Consider the following 18,236-nt stretch of genomic DNA (forward strand, 5'->3'; position numbering starts at 1 on the left):
TATTAAATTTGAGAAAAACATAACATTTCAATATCTAAATAACATTTTATGCTTTAATTGTTAATTTAAGAAATAAAACAGTGACACCTTTGGGAAGGAAGCCATTCACTTCTTTTTTTTAGACATTTATCTGAAAGGCAGAGGGAGGGACAGTGTTAGCAAGAGCATGCACTTCGGTTGGCTGGTTCACTCCTAGGTGGCTGCAACAGCCAGTTTGGGCCTTCCTCTCCAGCTTTCCCAGGTGCTTTAACACGGAGCTGGATTGGAAGCAGAGCAACCAGGACTTGAACCAGCAGTACAATATAGGATGCTGGCATCACAAGTGGCAGTTTAACCATAATGCTGCCTCCTGTTTGTTCTTTATTCTTTATATTTAATGCTTTATGTAAGAGTACTGATTGGCCACATGGTTAATTTGAGGTATTACTAGAACATAAGGGCATGTGGACATACTTACATATTTTTATTTAGGAGAAACATTGATCTAGATTTTATTTAATAAGGAGGGCAGGAGTTACCAAATAATTATTGATTGTGTTGTTCATTTATAATTCAAATTGATTTTAACAGCAACAGTGGGTTCCCTGTGGCAATGTGTGCTTGCCAGAGAAAAGTCACAGTATCTCTCTTGAGCCATGTTATAACAGAAGGAGAGAAAGAGAATTAATATGTTAAATAACAGAATGGAAGAGGCCAAGGGCCTGTGCTGTGGCCTAGTGGGTAACACTACCACCTGCCGTTCCAGCATTGTATATGGGCCCTGATTTGAGTCCCGGTTGCTCCACTTCCAATTCAGCTCTCTGCTGTGGCCTGGAAAAGCAGTAGAAGATGGGAGACCCACAGGAGGCTCCTGGCTCCTGGCTTCAGATTGGCCCGGCTCTGGTTGTTGGAACCATCTGGGAAGTAAACCAGCAGATGGAAGACCCATCTGTCTCTCTCTCTGCCTCTGCTTCTTCCTCTCTGTTACTTTCACATAAATAAATCTTGAGAAAAAAAAAAAAAAAAAAAAGACTGGAAGAGGCCTGCAGTGAGAGTGGTAATTATGAATTAAGTAATGGGGGTTCATGGTGGAGTTCATGGAAGTTGGATTTGTTTCATAAGGACTCTGGTATTCCTTGTGAAAGTGAGCAGGGATATAAGGCAAGCATTGCATCAAATAACATATCTGCACAAATGTTGAACAGAAAACTATTCTCAAAGTACTCTCATGAGAGAGGTGCTGAAATTTTCGCAGTAGCTAAGTGGCATGGTAATTAAGAGAGCTTGACTTCTTTTTTTTTTTATATATATAATTAGAACATCATTGCATGCTGAAGGCTGTTACCCTCTGGAAAGACTGAGTGTGCAAACAAGATGAGCTTCACCTTCAGAAAGGTGTTGTTTTTTTGTTTTTTTTTTTTTTTTTTTTTTTTTTTTTTTTTTTTTTTTTTTTGGACAGGCAGAGTGGATAGTGAGAGAGATAGAGAGGTCTTCCTTTTGCCATTGGTTCACCCTCCAGTGGCCGCCACGGCTGGCGCGCTGCGGCCGGCGCACTGCGCTGATCCGATGGCAGGAGCCAGGTGCTTCTCCTGGTCTCCCATGGGGTGCAGAGCCCAAGTACTTGGGCCATCCTCCACTGCCTTCCTGGGCCACAGCAGAGAGCTGGCCTGGAAGAGGGGCAACCGGGACAGAATCCGGCACCCCGACCGGGACTAGAACCCGGTGTGCCAGCGCCGCTAGGTGGAGAATTAGCCTAGTGAGCCATGGCGCTGGCCCAGAAAGATTTTAAGCATTTAAAAACTTTTCATAGGTATACAACATAATGCCAGATTCAGAAGGTAAAGGTGATATACATTACAAAAGGTCTATTTCCCTTTCCTACCTCTTAGCTCCCCTTCATGGTACTAGACTTGATAAGTTTCTGCCATTTTCCTTGTTAGAGTTCCTGTGTACTTTATAGACATACGTATTCGTACATGAATATGTATATAGAGAGAGCATGTGTTCCAAAAATGATAGTGCATTGTGTATATGGCTCAGAGCTTTTTTTTTAAAGATTTTATTTATGTGATTTATTTGAAAGGTAGAGCCACAGACAGAGAGAAGGAGAGATAGAGAAGTGTTGCATCTGCTGGTTCACTCCCCAAGTGGCCGCAATGGCTGGGGCTGGGTCGAGCCAAAGCCAGGATCCAAGAGCTGCTTTCGGGTCCTCCTTGTGGGTGCAGGATCCCAGGCACTGCACCATCTTCTGCGGCTTTCTCAGGCCATTAGCAAGGAGCTTGATCAGAAGAGGAGCACCAGGACACGAACCAGTGCACATTTTTTAAAGATTTATTTATTTACTTGAAAGAGTTACACAAAGAGAGATGAGAGGCAGAGAGAGAGAGAGGTCTTCCGTCCACTGATTCACTCTCCAGTTGGCCGCAACAGCCAGAGCTACACTGATCCAAAGACAGGAACCAGGAGCTTATTACTGGTCTCCCACGCAGGTAAAAGGCCCAAGGACTTGGGCCATCTTCTTACTGCTTTCCCAGGACATAGCAGAGAGCTGGATCAGAAGTGGAGCAATCAGGTCTCGAACCGGTGCTCATATTGGATGCTGGCACTGCAGGCGGTGGCTTTACCCGCTACGCCACAGCGCTGGCCCCCAGACCAAATGATTTCAAGGCATTATACGGCCTATAGGCCTGGTGTTCCCCACCTATTTAAGCAGAACATATTGAATATAGTTTCACTTTTGTTGCTATCTAGAACAATGACTTTTTAAAAACATTTATTTGAAAGAGTTACAGTAGAGACAGAGAGTAAAAGGTCTTCCATCCACTAGTTCACTCCCCAAACGGTTGCAACAGCCAAAGCTGGGCCAATTTGAAGCCAGGAGTCATGAGCTTCTCCCACGTGGATGTGGGGACCCAAACAGTTGGGTTGTTCTCTGCTGCTTTCCCAGGCCATTAGCAGGGAGCTGGATTGGAGGTGGAGCAGCTGTGATTTGAACCAGCACCCATTTGGGATGTTGATGTCACCGGTAGCTGCTTAACCCGCTATGCCACAGTGCCAGCCCTGAAGGAGTATTTCTTGATGAACATAACCAGGCACTATGCTAAGCACTTTACAAAGAGTATATTGTATAACTTTCAGATATTTTAGAAGTAGATAATTATATTTATTTGAGAGGCAGAGTTATAGACAGAGGAAGAAAGAGGTCTTTTTTTTTTTTTTTTTTTTTTAAGAATTATTTATTTGAGAGGCAGAGTTACAAAGGGGGAGAGACTGAAAGAGAGGTCTTCCATCCACTGGTCCACTCCCCAGATGGCCGCAATGGCTGGAGCTGCACCGATCCAAAGCCAGGATCCAGGAGCTTCTTTCGGGTCCTCCATGTGGGTGCAGAGTCCCAAGCACTTGGGCCATCCTCTGCTTTCCTAGGCTGTTAGCAGGGAGCTGTATCAGAAGTGGAACAGTTGCATGGCAGGCTGAGGCTTAACCTACTATGTCACAGCACTGGCCCCAGATTTTTTTTCCCTCTCCCTCCATCCTTCCCTCCTTCCCTCCTTCCTTCCCTCCTTCCCTCCTTCCTTCCCATTTGACAGGTAGAGTTATAGACAGTGAAAGAGAGACAGAGAGAAAGGTCTTCCTTCCGTTGGTTCACTCCCCAAGCCATCCTCTACTGCCCTCCCGGCCCACAGCAGAGAGCTAGACTGGAAGAGGACCAACCGGGACTAGAACCCGGCGCCTATATGGATGCCGGTGCCACAGGCGGAGGATTAACCAATTGAGCCACGGCGCCATCCCATTTTTTATGCTTTAAATTAAAATACTTTTTAAAAAAGTTATTGGTGAAGTTTGGCCGGCGCCGCGGCTCACTAGGCTAATCCTCCGCCTTGGGGCACCGGCACACCGGGTTCTAGTCCCGGTCGGGGCTCCAGATTCTGTCCCCGTTGCCCCTCTTCCAGGCCAGCTCTCTGCTGTGGCCAGGGAGTGAGTGCAGTGGAGGATGGCCCAAGTGCTTGGGCCCTGCACCCTATGGGAGACCAGGATAAGTACCTGGCTCCTGCCATCGGATCAGCACAGCGCGCCAGCTGCGGCGGCCATTGGAGAGTGAACCAACAGCAAAGGAAGACCTTTCTCTCTGTCTTTCTCTCTCACTGTCCACTCTGCCTGTCAAAAAATTAAAAAAAAAAAAAAGTTATTGGTGAAGTTTAAAATGTTATACATGATGCATTGTGAAGTGTCTATGTACAATGCTGAATTTTAAATGTGTAAAGTTTGAATATATTAATATAAACTCAGGAAGGATTGGGAAAGTTGTTTTTTGTGTTTTTTTTTTTTTTAAGTGGACAGTGAGAGAGAGAGGAGAAAGTTGATTTATAGATGCTAAGTTATAGTTAGAGAAGACATTCCAGTGTCTTGTTGCAAAGTAGGGTAACTGTAGCTAGTGTACTGTATAATTCTCTTAAAAAAAAGTTAGTGTAAAGGATTTTTAATTCATTTACCATAAATAAATAAAATGGTTTTTAATATTTTCACCATAAAGATGTTAAATATTGGGGGTTGGTATCGTGGCACAGAGGGTAAAGCTGCCAACTGCAGTGCCAGCATCCCATATGGGCTATGGTTCTATTCCTGGCTAGTCCACTTCTGATCCAGCTCTCTGCTGTAGCCTGGGAAAGTGGTAGAGGATGGCCCAAGTCGTTGGGCCCCTGTGCCCATGTGGGAGATCCGGAGGAAGCTCCTGGCTCCTGGCTTTGGTTTGGCGAAGCTCCTGGCTCCTGGCTTTGGTTTGGCAAAGCTCCAGCTGGTGTGCCATTTGGAGAGTGAACCAATGGATGGAAGACCTCTCTCTCTGTCTCTGCCTCTCTGTGACTCTGCCTTTTTAATGAATAAATAAATATTTTAAAATGTTAAATATTTGAAGAGATAGCTATGTTTATCCTGATTGGACATTATATTGTACATGCATGTATAGAAGCATCAGGGTACCCCACATTTGTACAATTTTTATGTGTTTGTTAAAATATAAAATATATATCAGAATTAATGCTAATTTTTAGAAATATTACCTTTTCTTCTGTAATGAGGCATATTTAGTCTTTCTTGTGCATCTTTAGTATTAATGACTTTGCATTCTTTGAGCAGTCTAACAGTTCCAAAGCAAATATCTTCTAAAGTGTTTGAGACAGATTCATATTTGAATTAATGTTGTAAATGGAAATTTTATCTTTAGACATAGGTCCTCTCATATAACCTTATAAAGGTGTTTTTTTATCAATATATCTTACATGATGATCTCTGTGATGTAATCATCATATCATAATAATGACATAAAGGTGGTTTTTCATTAATATAATCTTACGTGATGATCTCCATGACGTAATCACTTAGTCTGTTGGCTTTAGAGGTGATTCACTCATTCTGCAAATATTTGCTGACCCCCCACTAAGTGACAGAAACTGCTAGCATTGGAGGTGGAAAGATGAATAAAACCTAGTCTCAGCATTATCTTTGGGGGCCCATGCTGTGGCATAGCAGGTACAGCCACCGCCTGCAGTGCTGGCATCCCATTTGGGCACCAGTTCTGCAACTGATTCCAACTTCCAGCTAATATGCAGCCTGGGAGGCAGCAATGGTGGCTCAAGTCAGTTATATCCCTTCCACCAACATGGGAAACCTGGATTGAGTTTGTGGTTTCTACCTGGCCCATCTCAGCTATTGTGGACATTTGAAGAGTGAACCAGTGAATGGAAAATCTCTACCTTCATATCCATGTCTTTCAAATAAAAATAAACTTTAGCCAAGAGCAGGAGCAGAGTAGACCGCAGAGAACTCTTTGAGGAGCCCCACAGCCTCCACCGCCCTAGTTACCATCACAACACGAGCAGTGAGGCTGAGACCCAGCAGCCACCTGCAGCCTTCCCACTTACCTCCTCCCTCTGTACTGTTCAAACCAAGCCTGACACCACAGGCCACAGCACTGGGAGCAGTGACCTGGGCGACCTCACATCAGAGGCACCTGTCAGCAGGGACAAAAATGTCATTGCAGTAAAGGCTTTGGGAACAGTAAAAATGATTAATTGTAAGAAACGGATATGGTTTCATCAACAGGAATGACGCCAAGGAAGGTGTAGTTGTACACCAGGCTGCCGTAAAGGAGAACAACCCCAGGAAGTGCCTTCACAGTGCAGGAGACGGAGAGACTGGAGTGCAGAACTGTTGAAGGAGCCAAGGGTACGGAGGCAGGCAGTGTTAGAGGCCTTGGTGGAGCTCCAGTGCCAGGCAGTAAATAGGCAGCAGACCAGAACTATCCGTAGGGTCCTCTACACAGTAGCCAGCAGGTACCAGGTGGTGAGAGAAGGGAAGAGAATGAGGGATCCAGGGCACTCCCGAAGGCCAGGCACAGACACGCTGGCCCTACTGCGGGCGAAGGTTCTCACCTTACTACACGTGGAGATCCTACAGGCATGGACCACAGGATTCCAACCCTCATGTGCAGGGAGAAGTGGAGGGAGGTGCTGACAGCCAGGGTGCAGGAGAGCAGGGTAGCCCAGTGAGACAGAATACATATCAGGGTTGTAGACCATGATTCTGCAGGGGCCTCCTTTCCAAAGACAGCCTAGAGGGGACAACAGTGAAGAGGGTTAGGGAAATCCAGGAGATAAGACCCAAGGCCAACAACCACATCAGCATCAGTACTGCTACACTTAAATTCTGATGCAGATGCACCAGAGAGCCCTAAGCCCTAAGATGGCGAAGAGGTAACAGCAGTAACAGCAGCAGATCCACCGGCTGCTTCATCCTCTCCCAGGGCTTAGCAAACACCAGCAACTATCTCTGCCATCAGCCGGGTCAGTCACCCAGCAGGAAGACATGGATGTGAAATTCCAGCAGTAAGGACTGAAGAGAAGATTGGTGCAGAAGGCGTGAAGTGCTTGTACCTTGCCCCTTGACCAGATTCCCAGAACTGTCAGCATTATCTCTGCAGCATGAGGAATTTATTATTTTTATCCAAAGATGTCTCTTTGTTAATGACAAATGTGCTTTTATAAAAAGCCTGATTTTTGTCAATACATCTTTAAATATTTTTAAATTGTTTTTATATCTGGTCAAATTGAGAATTTTAAGAACTTCATGTTAAATTTGTAATAAAAGTTTACAAGTTGATTTTTTTTTTTTAGAAAAGCCAAAAAACTGCACACACATGTTAAAAAAAGGTCCTTAATAGATGTTTTAAAAACCACATAAAGGGGCCGGCACTGTGGTGCAGCGGGTTGAAGCCCTGGCCTGAAACGCCAGCATCCCATATGTGTTCTAGTCCTTGCTACTCCTCTTCTGATTCAGCTCTCTGCTGTGGTCTGAGAAAGCAGTACAAGATGGCCCAAGTCCTTGGGCCCCTGCACCCATGTGAGAGACCCAGAAGAAGCTCCTGGTTCCTGGCATCAGATTGGCTCATCTCTGACCTTTGCAGCCATCTGGGGAGTGAACCAGCAGATGGAAGACCTTTCTCTCTGTCTCTAACTCTCTCTGTAACTGTCTTTCAAATAAATAAAATAAATCTTAAAAAAAAAAAAAAAACAAACACATGAAGATACAAGGTGAGAATTGTTCTTTACAATGACAAGAACAAGGATGGTGCCACAGCTCAATAGGCTAATCCTCTGCCTGCGGCGCCGGCACACCGGGTTCTAGTCCCGGTCGGGGCGCCGGATTCTGTCCCGGTTGCCCCCCTTCCAGGCCAGCTCTCTGCTGTGGCCCAGGAGGGCAGTGGAGGATAGCCCAAGTGCTTGGGCCCTGCACCCATGTGGGAGACCAGAAGCACCTGGCTCCTGGCTTCAGATCAGTGCAATGCTCCGGCCGTAGCACGGCGGCCATTGGAGGGTGAACCAACGGCAAAAGGAAGACCTTTCTCTCCATCTCTATCTCTCTCACTGTCCACTCTGCCTGTCAAAAAATTAAAAAAAAAAAAAAAAAAAAAGAAGATGGTCCAAGTCCTTCAGCCCTGCCACCCACATGGGAGACCTGGAAGGAGCTCTTGTTCCAGGCTTCAGGCTGGCCCAGCTCTGGCTGTTGAGGCCATTTGGAGAATGAACCAGTTGATGGAAGATCCCTCTCTTTCTCTCTCCCTCTTTCTCTAACTCTCTAACTCTGCCTTTCAAATAAGTAAATCTTTAAATAAATAAATAAAATGATAAGAACAAGTACCTAAAGAAGTTTATTTGAACAGGGACCTGAGTAATATAAAGTGTTTCCTTATCTAGAGAAAAAAGATGCAGAAACCCTAGGGTAGGAGAATGCTTACAGTCTTTGAGGAACAATAAAGAGGCAACAGAGTGAAACAGACATCTCAACAACAGTTTTGTTCTTAAATCTTTTAAACATTCCCCATTCTTGGTCCATGGGCATCAATTCGAGTCCTGGTTGCTCCACTTTCGATCCAGCTCTGTAGTGTGCCTGGGAAAGCAGCATAAAGTGGCCCAAATGTTTAGTCCCCGATACCCACATGGGGACCTGGATGAAGCTCCTGGCTCCTAGCCTTTGAAAGGAACAGTTTACGTTGGCCGGCGCCGCGGCTCACTAGGCTAATCCTCCACCTTGCGGCGCTGGCACACCAGGTTCTAGTCCCGGTCGGGGCGCCGGATTCTGTCCCTGTTGACCCTCTTCCAGGCCAGCTCTCTGCTGTGGCCAGGGAGTGCAGTGGAGGATGGCCCAAGTGCTTGGGCCCTGCACCCCATGGGAGACCAGGATAAGTACCTGGCTCTTGCCATCGGATCAGCGCGGTGCGCCGGCCATGGCGGCCATTGGAGGGTGAACCAACGGCAAAGGAAGACCTTTCTCTCTGTCTCTCGCTCTCTCTCTCACTGTCCACTCTGCCTGGGGGGGGGGGGGGGGTGGAAGGAAAGGTTTAAGGAAGGAAAGATAGACACACACATATAGAGAAAAAGGGATCTTCCACCTGCTGGTTCACTCCCCAAATGGCTGCAACGGCCGGGGCTGGGCCAGGCTTGTGCCAAGCTGAAACCAGGAGCCACATCTTGCATGTGGGTGCGGGGGCCCAATCACTTGGGCCATCTTCCACTGCCTTCCCAGGCCGTAAGCACAAAGCTAGATTGGAAGAGGAGTAGCTGGGATACAAACCTACACCCACCTGGGTTGCCAGCACCACAGGTGGAGGCTTAGCCTACTGTGCCACAGTGCTGGCCCCTGGCAGTCTATCTTTTTATCTATGGATTGGCCTGTTCTGAATATTTAATATTAATATTCTTTTCATGTCTGGTTTCTTTAACTTAATTTTATTTGGAAGGTAGAGTTACACAGAAAAAGAGGGAGAAACAAGAGAGATCTTCCATCCACTGGTTCACTCCCCAAATGGCTGAATCCTCAGAGGTGGGCCAGACTGAAGCAAGGAGCTTCATCCAGGTCTCCCACATGGGCGCAAGGGCACTTGCACTTGTACCATTGTCGCTGCTTTCCCAGGCATATTATCAGCGAGCTGGATCGGAAATGGAACAACTGGGACTCAAACCTGTGCCCATATGGAATGCCAGTACTGCAGGCAGCTGCATGACTTATTATGCCACAGTATTGGCCCCTAGCTTAGATTATTTTTCAAGATTCATCTACATTGTAGTATGTTTCAGCACTTCATTTCTTTTTATTGTTGAATAATATATAAGTGTATGGATATTCCACATTTTTTCACCCCTCAATTGATGGGCAGTTGGGTTGCTTTCACTTTTTGGGCTATTAAAAATCATGCTACTGGGCCCGGCACTGTGGTGTAGCGGGTAAAGCCTCCACCTGCAGTACTGGCATCCCATATGGGCACTGGTTTGAGATCCGGCTGCTCCACTTCCAATCCAGCTCTCTACTGTGGCCTGGGAAAGCTGTACAACATGGCCCAAACCTTTGGGCCCCTGCACCCACGAGGGAGCCCCGGAGGAAGCTCCTGACTGCTGGCTTCAGATCGGCACAGCTTCTGCTGGTGCAGCCATTTGGGGAGTGAACCAGCAATGGAAATCTCTCTCTCTCTCTCTCTCTGCCTCTCCTTTTCTCTCTGTGTAACTGTTTCAAAGTAACTAAATAAATCTTTTTTTAAAAAAATGCTACTGTCAACATTTGTGTACAAGTTTTTGTGTGGATGTGTGTTTTCATTTCTCTTGGGTGGGTGTATACCTAGGACTGGGATTGCTGAGTCATGTAGTAGTATATAATTAAGCTTTGAGGAACTGCCAGACTTTTCCAAAGTAGCTGCTCCACTTTACATGTCCACCAGCAATATATGAGGGATCCAGTTTTTCTGCATCTTTCCTTATGCTTATATCATTTTGATTATAGTCATCCAAGTAGGTGTGAAGTGGTATCTCATTGTGATTTTCCTGAAGGTTAATGATGTTGAACATCTTTTCATCTGTTCACATGCTTATTAAGGCCAAATTTTTCTTTGAGTGGGGATGAGACTATGTGTAGTTGGAAGTTGGTCTAAATTATCAATCAAGTAAGCAGTCTCTTACAACTAGTAGAGAGCAGCTGAAAGCTTGCATTTAATTTTCACGTGTGGTTTCATCTTTATTTCTGTAAAATGTACTAACAAAGAATTTTACACAAAGTGGGTATGATTTATATATTAGTTTGAAGTGTTCCTATTTAAAACTCATATATATATATATGAGAGGTAGAGTTACAGAGAGAGAGAGAGAGAGAGAGAGAGAAAGATCTTCCATCCCTAAATGGCCACAATGGTTGGAGCAGGGCTGATCTGAAGCCAGGATCCAGAAGTTTCTTCCAGGTCTTCCATGTGGGTGCAGGGCCCAAGCACTTGGGCCATCCTCCACTGCACTCCCGGGCCACAGCAGAGAGCTGGACTGGAAGAGGAGCAACCAGGACAGAATCCGGCGCTGCATGCGGAGGATTAGCCAAGTGAGCCGCAGTGCCGGCCGGGAAGACCTTTCTGTCTCTCCCTCTCACTGTCCGTGACTCTACTTCTCAAATAAAAATAAAAAATAAAATCTTTTTAAAAAAATAACATTTAACCTAGGTCATGTAACTCAAAATAGGCTATTTTGAAATGACAAAGCTAGATTTACTAAATTAAGAATATTTAGTTTTGGTACACATTCTACCCTTGTAAATGTTAGTTGCTATAGTCTGGATTTGTTCTCATCTGTCCAATTGGATTAATGAAGTCACTTTTTTTTCCTCATTCCAGAAATACATGCTACAGGATTTAACTATCAGAATGAAGATGAAAAAGTCACCTTGTCCTTTCCTAGTACTCTCCAAACAGGTAAGAGATGTTGCTTTTGTAAAATCTCATAAATAGTGACATCTTATTTCTTCCAAAGAAATGTTTTATGCTGTTTCTCTCGTTGTGGTTGTTAGCAGGTTAAATACCAAGAATGAACTTTTGAAAAAGCTTCATTACACCAGAGGTTTATTCTGAGTATGTTGGGTTATGAGAAGAAAGGTTTGCAATTCTACTCTGTGTCCTCTTTGGGCAAAAAAGAAAAAAGAAAAACTAAAGATCATTCACTCTAGAGTATAATGCAATGTCTTTCAGCTTCAGCTTTTTTTTTTTTTTAAGATTTATTTATCTATTTGAAAGTCAGAGTTACACAGAGAAAGGAGAGGCAGAGGGAGGGAGGGAGAGGGAGAGGTCTTCCATCCACTGGTTCACTCCCTAATTGGCTTTAATGGCTGGAGCTGTGCTGATCCGAAGCCAGGAGCCAGGAGTTTTTTCTGGGTCTCCCATGGAGGTGCAGGGGTCTAATCACTTGGGCCATCTTCTACTGCTTTCCCAGGCCATAGCAGAGAGCTGGATCAGACAGGCTGCAGCTTTACCTGTAGCACCTGCCCCAGCTTCAGCTTTTTAAAAACGTTATTTACTAGCTCCACCCCCTGCTGTTTGATTCCAGGTCTCTGAGGTGAATGCTCTGCAGATGACTGATGTGTGTAGCCAGAGGTCAGACTGGGTTGTGAGGACACAGAGGGAAGAGCTGCTGCCAGTAATTCTGTCACTTACTGTTGTTAGGTATAGCACCAGAAAATAGAGGACTTTGTGAATTTAACATAGTAGTAGAAATACTTACAAATCAACTAGTAAAGCTCTACGAATTTGATAAATGAGCAAAGGAAAAGGAACAGATAATTAATAAGAAAATACAAATGACTAATAAACATATGAAAAGATATTCAGCCTCCTAGAAATGAAAGGTTATCAAAACAGTAGTTCCCAATTTTTCCTGTCATGTAAGTGAGAAGTTAAGAAAAGATTCCTGATGATGTAACTGTCTTGGTATTACTAGTGGGGGTATAAATCCATGTAAGTTTTTTGAAAAGCAGTCTGATAGTATGTATCAAGAGCCTAAATGTGTTCCTGTCTTTTGACCCAGCAATTCTGCTGATATCTCCTAAAGGACAAATAATAAATACAGAAGAATATATCCTAAAGGAAAGATAATAAATACAGAAAATTATATATGCCCCCAGGTGTCCATTGAAACATTGCTTATTTGTTTAACACCAAGAAAATTATTTAGCTAATTATGACATATCAATATAGTGGAATATACTTAGCAATGAAGGTTTGTGAATTCTTAATAATACTGTGGAATGCTTATAATAATGTAAAATTGAAAAGCAGAATCTAAAATTACATATTCAGGGTGATGAATCATATCTCCAAAGGATGCAGATAAAATAACGTCTGGGTTATGTCTGAGTGTTGACATAATTGGTGATTTTTATTCTTATTTAAATTTAAGTGCCTTTGGACTTGTGTCTGAAATTTTTATACTGAGATTGTATATCCTTAATATAAAATATTTTTAGAAAAAAATTAATATACAGAAATGTGAAAATTGAGATTTCCCTCTCTGTAACCACTGTCTGATGAGTCCTTCCAGAGATACTCTATATATTTATAAATGTTTGTGTACATTTTAACCCACAAATAGGATCACAAATCTCAGTGGCTTACAGCAAATACTTCTTGCTTCGCTATAGGCTGAGAGGGCTGCTGATCCTCTGCAGCTGTAACTGGCTTGACCAGGCTCCACTCAGCTCACAGGTCTCTCATTCTAGGACCTGTAGAGCTACTATCTGCAGCTTACTCTTCTCAAACATGGCAGAGGGCAGAAGGTCAGGGATGTGCTGGGAGCCAGAGCACAAAGATACAGTTCAAGCTTGTTTATAGATGGTGGTACACTTGATATGCTCTCAGTTTTGGTTGGTCAAAACAAGTAGCATGACCAAACAAAGTCACTGGGGCAGCAATTAGCAGACATATGAGAAAAGCTTCTGGTATGAGAGAGCAAAAACCAAAACAATAAGTTTAATAGGAACATGGGAAGTTGGAAGAAACAAAAACAAGTAAGTTTAAAAAAGAAAGTAATAGGGGCTGGCACTATGGCATAGCAGGTTAAGCCTCCATCTATGATGCTGCCATCCCATTTAGGTGCTGGTTCAAGTCCTGGCTGCTCCACTTCCTATCCAGCTTTCTGCTAATGTGCCTAGGAAAGCAACAGAAGATGGCCCAAGTACTTGGACCCCTGTATCCACGTGGTAGACCTGGATGAAGCTCCTGGTTTTTGCCTGGCCCACTCCTGGCTGTTGTAGCCATTTAGGAAGTGAACAGTGGGTGGAAGATCTCTCTCTCTCTCTCTAATTCTGATTTTCGAATAAATAAAACAAATGTATGTATAAAAAGAAAGTCATAACTGTCTAATTTCTTTAGAGAGTTAAGAGAAGGTACTGCATTTATTAGACAAGAATAGGACAGAATACCCAAAGAGCAAAAATTAGAGTAAGAAAACTCTTGGAAATTATAATATGCTAAATATTAAAAAACCCAGTAAGAGTTTGGGAGATGAAATCGAGGAGTCTTCCAAATAATAGGAAAAGCAGAGATGGAAAACAGAAATAGATTTGCCACCCAATCCAGCAGAACCAGCATCCATCTAGTACTTGGGAAAAGGAATTAAAGACATCTAAGAAGAGTGTAAACTAAGATGAAGCTTCTCGTTCAAAATACTAAGTGAGGGGCCGGCACTGTGATGCAGCAGGTTAAAGTCCTGGCCTGCAGCACCAGCATCCCATATGGGTCCCAGTTCGAGTCCCTGCTACTCCACTCTGATCCAACTCTCTGCTATGGCCTGAGAAAGCAGTAAAAGATGGTCCAAGTCCTTGGGCCCTTTCATCCATGTAGGAGACCCAGAAGAAGCTCCTGGCTTCAAACCAGCTCAGCTCTGGCCATTGCAGCCATTTAGGGAATGAACCAGCAGATGGAAGACCTCGTTCTCTGGCTCTACATCTCTTTGTAACTCTGTCTTTCAAATAAATAAATCTTTAAAATAAAAATAGATACTAAGTTTTCACCTGATAATTCTCTGCTTAGGTAAACTATGAATTCAAATGTGAGAGTAAAGTAAAGATACTTTCAAATTTGCAAAGTCATAGGAAATTTAATTCTTTGTAAAATATGTGGAAGTGGAGAATGGTTTAACTTCACTTTCTATAGTGAGGAGAAAATATTGTCTAAAATTGAGAAACTAGTTACTCATATAAGCAAATATTGGTAAAATCAGAGTTGAGATTGGTGGTTTATAGTGGCAGGGTGAGGGCACAGGATGATGTTGGGCAGAGGATGCGCATAGCCTCACAGAACCGATGGGTTTTAAACTATGTTATTTGATAAAAGTAAAATAATTTTTTTAAAGGTTTAGATCTATATCATTACAGACTTCATTCTGTTCACATTGAAAAAATATTAGAAGTCAGTAGTAACTGGAAACAGAAATCTTAAATATTTGTAAAACTGAATTATTTATGAGTAAAAGAAGTATTGCTATGAAAATTAGAAAATATTTAAAATTGAACAGTGAAATTATCACATAGCAGAACATGAGGGATGCTGGTAAAACATAACAGAGAAGATATATAATTAAAAAGACTGAAAATGAATAGCTAAACAACAAACTCAGAGTTAGATAAAAATAACTGATAACCTGATGAGAAATAAAGATTTAAGAGCCAAAATAGGGGCCAGCGCTACGGTATAGTAGGTTAATTCTCTGCCTTTGCCACCAGCATCCCATATAGGGGCTAATTCAAGTCCTGGCTCTTCTACTTCAATCCAGCTCTCTGCTATTGGCCTGAGAAAGCAGTGGAAGATGACCCAAGTCCTTGGGCTCCTGCACCCACGTGGGAGACCTAGAAGAAGCTCCTAGCTCCTAACTTGGTATCAGCCCAGTTCCAGCCATTGGGCCATTTGGGGAATGAACCAGCGGATGGAAGATATCTCTCTGTCTCTCCCTCTTTCTGTCTATAACTGCTTCTCAAGTAAATAAATAAAGTCTTGAAAAAAGAAAAAAAATGAATGAAATAAAACATGAAGAAAGGAATGGAAATAATTTTTTAAAACTCTGAATTGGAAAATAGTCCAAGAAGATACATAAATCTAGCAAGTACAGGAAGGAAAAAGACATGCATTTAGTTGTTGTACAGCATTAGGAAATAAGACAACACTGTTAATTAAATCAGAAAATTAAAGATGCTATTTATCAAAGAAACCAGAATGTATTTGCTAGAACTCACTGGGTAAGAACACACAGACATTCCTGACATGATACATTATATATGTGTATATATATTTACTGAGTTACTAATCTGTGCCAATCATATTTTAAATGCACCAAAAATATTAATTTAATTCTTTTAACAATCTTGATATAGATTCTTTTATCTCTACTTAATAGATAAGAAAACTAAGGACTTTCTTAATAGATAAGAAAACAATTTAATTAATTTAAATTGTCCAAGGTAACACCACTAGTGAGCAGCAGAGGTGGGGTTTCAACCCAAGCAGTTTAACTCGAAAGTCTGCACTTCTGCCACATTTTGCTTTTTATTTATTTTTTAAAGAATTATTTTTTTAAAAGAATTATTATTTATTTGAAAGTCAGAATTACACAGAGAGAGGAGAGGCAGAGAGAGAGAAGTCCTCCATCCGATGGTTCACTCCCCAATTGACTGCAACGACCAGAGCTTCACCGATCCGAAGCCAGGAGCCAGGGCCATCTTCTGCTTTCCCAGGCCATAGCAGAGAGCTGGATTGGAAGTGGAGCAGCTGGGTCTCAAACTGGTGCCCAGATGGATGCCAGCGCTTCAGGCCAGAGTGTTAACCTGCTGAACCACAGCACCGCCCCTTGCTTTGTTTTTTTGTTTTTTTTGTGGTTTTTTTTTTTTGTTTTTTTTTTTTTTGTTTTTTTTGGACAGATAGTTAGACAGTGAGAGAAAGAGACAGAGAGAAAGGTCTTCCTTTTGTTGGTTCACTCCCCAAATGGCTGCCACGGCCGGTGCTACACCGATCTGAAGCCAGGAGCCAGGTGCTTCCTCCCAGTCTCCCATGAGGGTGCAGTGGCCCAAGCACCTGGGCCATCCTCCACTGCCTTCCCGGGCCACAGCAGAGAGCTGGACTGGAAGAGGAGCAACCAGAACTAGAACCCGGCGCCCATATGGGATGCCAGTGCCACAGGCGGAGGATTAACCAAGTGAGCCACGGCGCTGGCCCCCGGCCCCTTCCTTTTATTTTATAAACTAAATATTTTAAAAAACATAATACATGTCTGTAGTTTGAAGTCCAAATGCTGTACAGTGAGTTTGTCATTCTGTCCTGTCTTGCTCTCTCAGCTCCACTCCTCAGAAGCAACCAGTTTCCTATGTATCCTTTTAAAACTATACCCTGTTTTGTAAGCACTTATATATATGCTTTTTAAGAATACAGAAGTTATCACACCATAATAATAGTCTGAACCTTTCTTCTTGTCCCTATAATGATTAGACATCATTTATTATCAGTATATAAGAGCTGCATCATTTTTGATACGGAATATTTTCAGCAAACATACTAAATGGTGAAGCCATTTCAAATACTAGCAGGAACAAGCTAGGAAAGGTTATCATTAATATAGTATAAGTCAACATAATTTTTGAGAATTTTAACATAACAAATAACTGATAGAAATGTTAGAATAGAAAATTTATCTTGTGGGTGAGACTATATGGAATTAATTGCTTTTACAATTTACCAAAGCTCTATAGGTCAGTGTTACCCAGTCATTCTTTGCTTTAAGATAAGCATGAAGTTTTTACCCCACAAATATGTACAATTATGTGTTGATTTTTAAAATTTTTTTTAAAAATGAAGTTCTAACATTTTCACATTTTAACAGATTGCACAAGTGATCTGATAATGGAATAAATATTGAACTTATTGAGTACATTGGTACATTGGTAATGTTTGTGTTTCACTTCATCAAAATTAACAGATGTGCCAATTGTTACATAGTTAAGTGAAGCATCTTTGTCTGAAGCTGACACCATTCCAAATAGTAGTTTTATATATATATATATATGCTTATATATATGTGTGTTTATATATATAGTGATTATAATCATTGTAAGGTTTGGCAACCTCAGAATAAGTGGTTAAGGGTCTTGTAGAGTGTATGGAGAAAGCAGTTCTTAGAAACATTTTAAAATGCTTCCTGAAAAACAAGAAGCGGTGACACAAAGTCAGACTTTCCCTTTTTATGTAAATTAATGTCTTTAATTTTATTGAGTTTACTAAACTTATTAAATTTCTTATTACTAAAGTATTTCAAGATCTCTTCCAGGTTTTACAACAGCTATATTCTCCCAAGGTTTAAACATTTGAGGTTTTTGGCAGAGGTCCCACATTTTTAGTTGTTCAGTTTATAAATGAGCCTGTTGTATGCATTAAAAGGCTTACCACCTTTAACAGATAAATATTGCATACACTCTTTATTGAAATAAGGTATTATCTGATTTGAGGAATCAATGTAAATTATGTGTATAAATAGGTATAAAAGGAGACAGTCTAACAGTTCATTATGGTGTAAACATGGTAAAAATTTGATAAGTGAAATTTATCAAAAAGTCCTTTTTCTCCTCCTTGCCCTAAAATTCTATATTACTAGTAAATACTTTGTAATTAGCATTGTATAATGTGACAGTAGTTAAATTTACTAATGATCTTTTTAAAACTTTAACTTGTGTTTTGTTTGAATTTCAGGTAATAACCCTTTCCAATACTTTGTATTTTGTTTAGTATGCCACTTTTTGGAAGTGGTCACTGTCAATATCTTGTTATGGTTTGATGGCCTTGGAGATTTAAAACCGAGTAAAAGTGTAAGCAGCCTTTCTTATTTAGTTATGAGTTTTAAATCCACTTTTGTTCCAAACAGAAA

General features: G+C 42.0%; 1 protein-coding gene and 1 pseudogene across 3 annotated transcripts in view; both read left to right on the forward strand.

The window, feature by feature from the left end:
* Positions 1-18,236, forward strand: part of NPEPPS (aminopeptidase puromycin sensitive) — a 113,156-nt gene that overhangs the window by 39,906 nt on the left and 55,014 nt on the right. The window contains exon 3 of one of the 2 annotated variants that reach the window (XM_002719328.6): positions 11,177-11,254. In XM_002719328.6, coding sequence (XP_002719374.2) covers positions 11,177-11,254 — 78 coding nt within the window. Of the gene's footprint in view, positions 1-11,176; positions 11,255-18,076; positions 18,178-18,236 lie in introns of those variants that run through there. The other variant, XM_089318085.1, reaches the window with a different exon arrangement.
* On the forward strand, positions 5,342-7,526 carry LOC149121145 (Y-box-binding protein 1 pseudogene; annotated as a pseudogene). The gene is made up of 2 exons (XR_016224119.1): positions 5,342-5,346; positions 6,079-7,526. The product of XR_016224119.1 is annotated as a Y-box-binding protein 1 pseudogene (transcript).

This window comes from Oryctolagus cuniculus, chromosome 17, assembly GCF_051225735.1.
Source record: "Oryctolagus cuniculus isolate XC-2025 breed Fujian yellow rabbit chromosome 17, ASM5122573v1, whole genome shotgun sequence".
NCBI classification, from domain to species: domain Eukaryota; kingdom Metazoa; phylum Chordata; class Mammalia; order Lagomorpha; family Leporidae; genus Oryctolagus; species Oryctolagus cuniculus.